The sequence below is a fragment of the Aegilops tauschii genome, chromosome 4 (genome assembly GCF_002575655.3).
Source record: "Aegilops tauschii subsp. strangulata cultivar AL8/78 chromosome 4, Aet v6.0, whole genome shotgun sequence".
Taxonomy (NCBI): Eukaryota; Viridiplantae; Streptophyta; class Magnoliopsida; order Poales; family Poaceae; genus Aegilops; species Aegilops tauschii.
This window is the reverse complement of record NC_053038.3, coordinates 118,419,040-118,421,488: the sequence shown is the minus strand read 5'-3', so window position 1 is coordinate 118,421,488 and position 2,449 is coordinate 118,419,040. Positions and strand designations below refer to the sequence as shown.

The window sequence follows — 2,449 nt, the reverse complement described above, 5'->3', positions numbered from 1 at the left end:
AAAACTCTTCTCCAACAGATGATGTACATGCAAAAAACTTTACATCTTCACCAATAGGAGATGTAAAATACAATTTGCATTTCCACCTCCACGAGATGTAAAAAAGGTGACTGCGCGCCAACTGCCAACCACCCTTCATTTCCTTTCCATCCTTCTTCCTCCCACCTCCCACCGCACTGCCGCCACAGCCCGCCCGTCCACCACGCCACGCCGCAGTCGCCCGGTGTCAGATCCGGCCTCGCCGCTACCCCCGTTGTCGGTTCCATCGCTCATCCGCCGTCGGCTGCCGCCCGAAGCCGCGAATCGGCAGTTTTTTCTCCGCTTCTCCCCGCCGCCGCTCCACCGCTAGCCCCAACCATCGCCGCCCCACCCACCTTTGTCTGTCGCCACATGTTGTGTTTCCACGGCTCCACACGTCATCCCCTGATTCGACCCTGCCGCCGCTCAACTGCCCGCGCCAAGCCCCACCCCGCCTCTGCCGCCCCCACCCACCACACCCCACCTTCGTCCACCTACCGCACGGCGTCACTGTCGCTGCCACCCCGCCGCATGCCATGCCGCCGAAGAAGCTCCCAAAGAGCAAGATGGGGTTCTTCTGCGTGCGGGCAAAGCCATCCGGCCACTTTGACGTCGAGTTCTCCGACGCCGGCCTCCGCTTCTGGCTTGGCACCTACACCACCCCTAACAAGGCCGCGTGTGCCTATGACGTGGCAGTGTGGCATGCCAGGAGGCCGAAGAAGGATCTCAACTTCCTGGAGATCGAGACCGGGCGGGCGGAGTTCCTCGTGCCGGAGGGTATTCAGATGGAGGAGATACCGAAGAAGAGACCTTCCATTGTCCTTGGTCCCGGTGATTGCTATGAGGCGGAGATGGCGAGGTTCGCGCGGGAGCATCCAGAGTATGTTCAGGCCAAGCAGGAGTATTTCTGGAAAACGGGACGCCGAGCGGAAGAATAAGAAGGAGGTGAAGAAGGAGGACGAGATTGGCCCCTCGACGATGATCCCCGTCGAGTCCTCGGAGGACGACGACGAGTTTTGGAGGCCCTCAGATGAGGACGACAAGGAGTACTGGATGCCCTCGGACGATGAGTAGTTTGGATTAGTTGTAGTAGTAGTTTAATTTTATGCTTTTTTATATTTGAACTATGTATTAAATAAAGTAGTAGTTGAAGTTTTTAGTTTTTACATCTCCACTTTGCATCATCTATTGGAGTTGCTCTTTTACATCTCCAATATACATCATCTGTTGGAATTGCCTCTTTTCTGGAGATGCAAAATGCACTTTTTGATGATATAAATTTTACATCTCCAAATTTACATCATTTATTGGAGATGCTTTAAGCATCTCAAGTTCAAAAGATGAGAGTCATAGAACATACCTTACATGAACGAATGTTCACACTTCTCTTCCTTAAGGTTTGTTCCTTGTTCCCGCCGCGGATATATATTAGCAAGAGAATACAGGCGGAAATCCAGGTCAAATGAAATGGCAATATGATGGAAAACCTTATTCTATTTTTGTATTGGGTTTTCGAAAGCTAACTTGGAAATGATGCAAATGTTGGGGAACATAGCATGCAATTTCAAAAAAAATCCTACGATCACGCAAGATCTATCTAGGAGATGCATAGCAACGAGAGGGGGAGAGTGTGTCCACGTACCCTTGTAAACCGAAAGCGGAAGCGTTAGGTTAACGCAGTTGATGTAGTCGAACGTCTTCGCGATCCAACTGATCAAGTACCGAACATACGGCACCTCCGAGTTCAGCACACGTTCAGCTTGATGACGTCCCTCGAACTCTTGATCCAGCAGAGGGTCGAGGGAGAGTTTCGTCAGCACGACGGCGTGGTGATGGTGATGGTGATGTGATCCACGCAGGGCTTCGCTTAAGCACTACGTGAATATGACCGAAGGAGTAAACCGTGGAGAGAGATGCCGCACACGGCTTGGAACAATTGGTGTGTCTCCAAGGGCCTGCCCATGTATATAAAGGAGGGAGAAGAGGAGGTCGTCCAGGGGGCGCGCCATGAAGGGGGGAGTCCTACTAGGACTCCAGTCCTAGTAGGATTCGCCCCACCTTTTTTTCCTTCTCATGGAGGGGGAAAGAGGGAAGGAGAGGGAGACGGGGAAAGGAACGGGGGGCCGCGCCCCTTCACCTAGTCCAATTCAGACAGCCATGGGGGGGGGGGCGCCACCCATTCTGGGCTCCCCTCTCTCTCCCCTATGGCCCATGTTGGCCCATTACTTCCCCGGGGGGTTCCGGTAACCCCTCGGTACTCCGATAAATATCCGAAACATCCGGAAACCATTCCGGTGTCAAAATACTATCGTCCAATATATCAATCTTTACCTCTCGACTATTTCGAGACTCCTCGTCATGTCCGTGATCTCATCCGGGACTCCCAACAATCTTCGGTCACCAAAACACATAACTCATAATATAAATCGTC

General features: G+C 52.4%; 1 protein-coding gene across 1 annotated transcript; it reads left to right on the top strand.

Moving 5' to 3' along the window:
* The first annotated feature begins 554 nt into the window (after window positions 1-554).
* Window positions 555-956, top strand: LOC109779751 (ethylene-responsive transcription factor RAP2-3-like). The gene has a single exon (XM_020338380.1). The coding sequence runs from the start codon at window positions 555-557 to the stop codon at window positions 954-956; it is 402 nt and encodes a 133-aa protein (XP_020193969.1).
* Window positions 957-2,449: the final 1,493 nt, after the last annotated feature.

Bases quoted from the DNA above. Each gene is read 5' to 3' on its own strand.
- LOC109779751 (XM_020338380.1), top strand. From the start codon at position 555: ATGCCGCCGAAGAAGCTCCCAAAGAGCAAGATGGGGTTCTTCTGCGTG.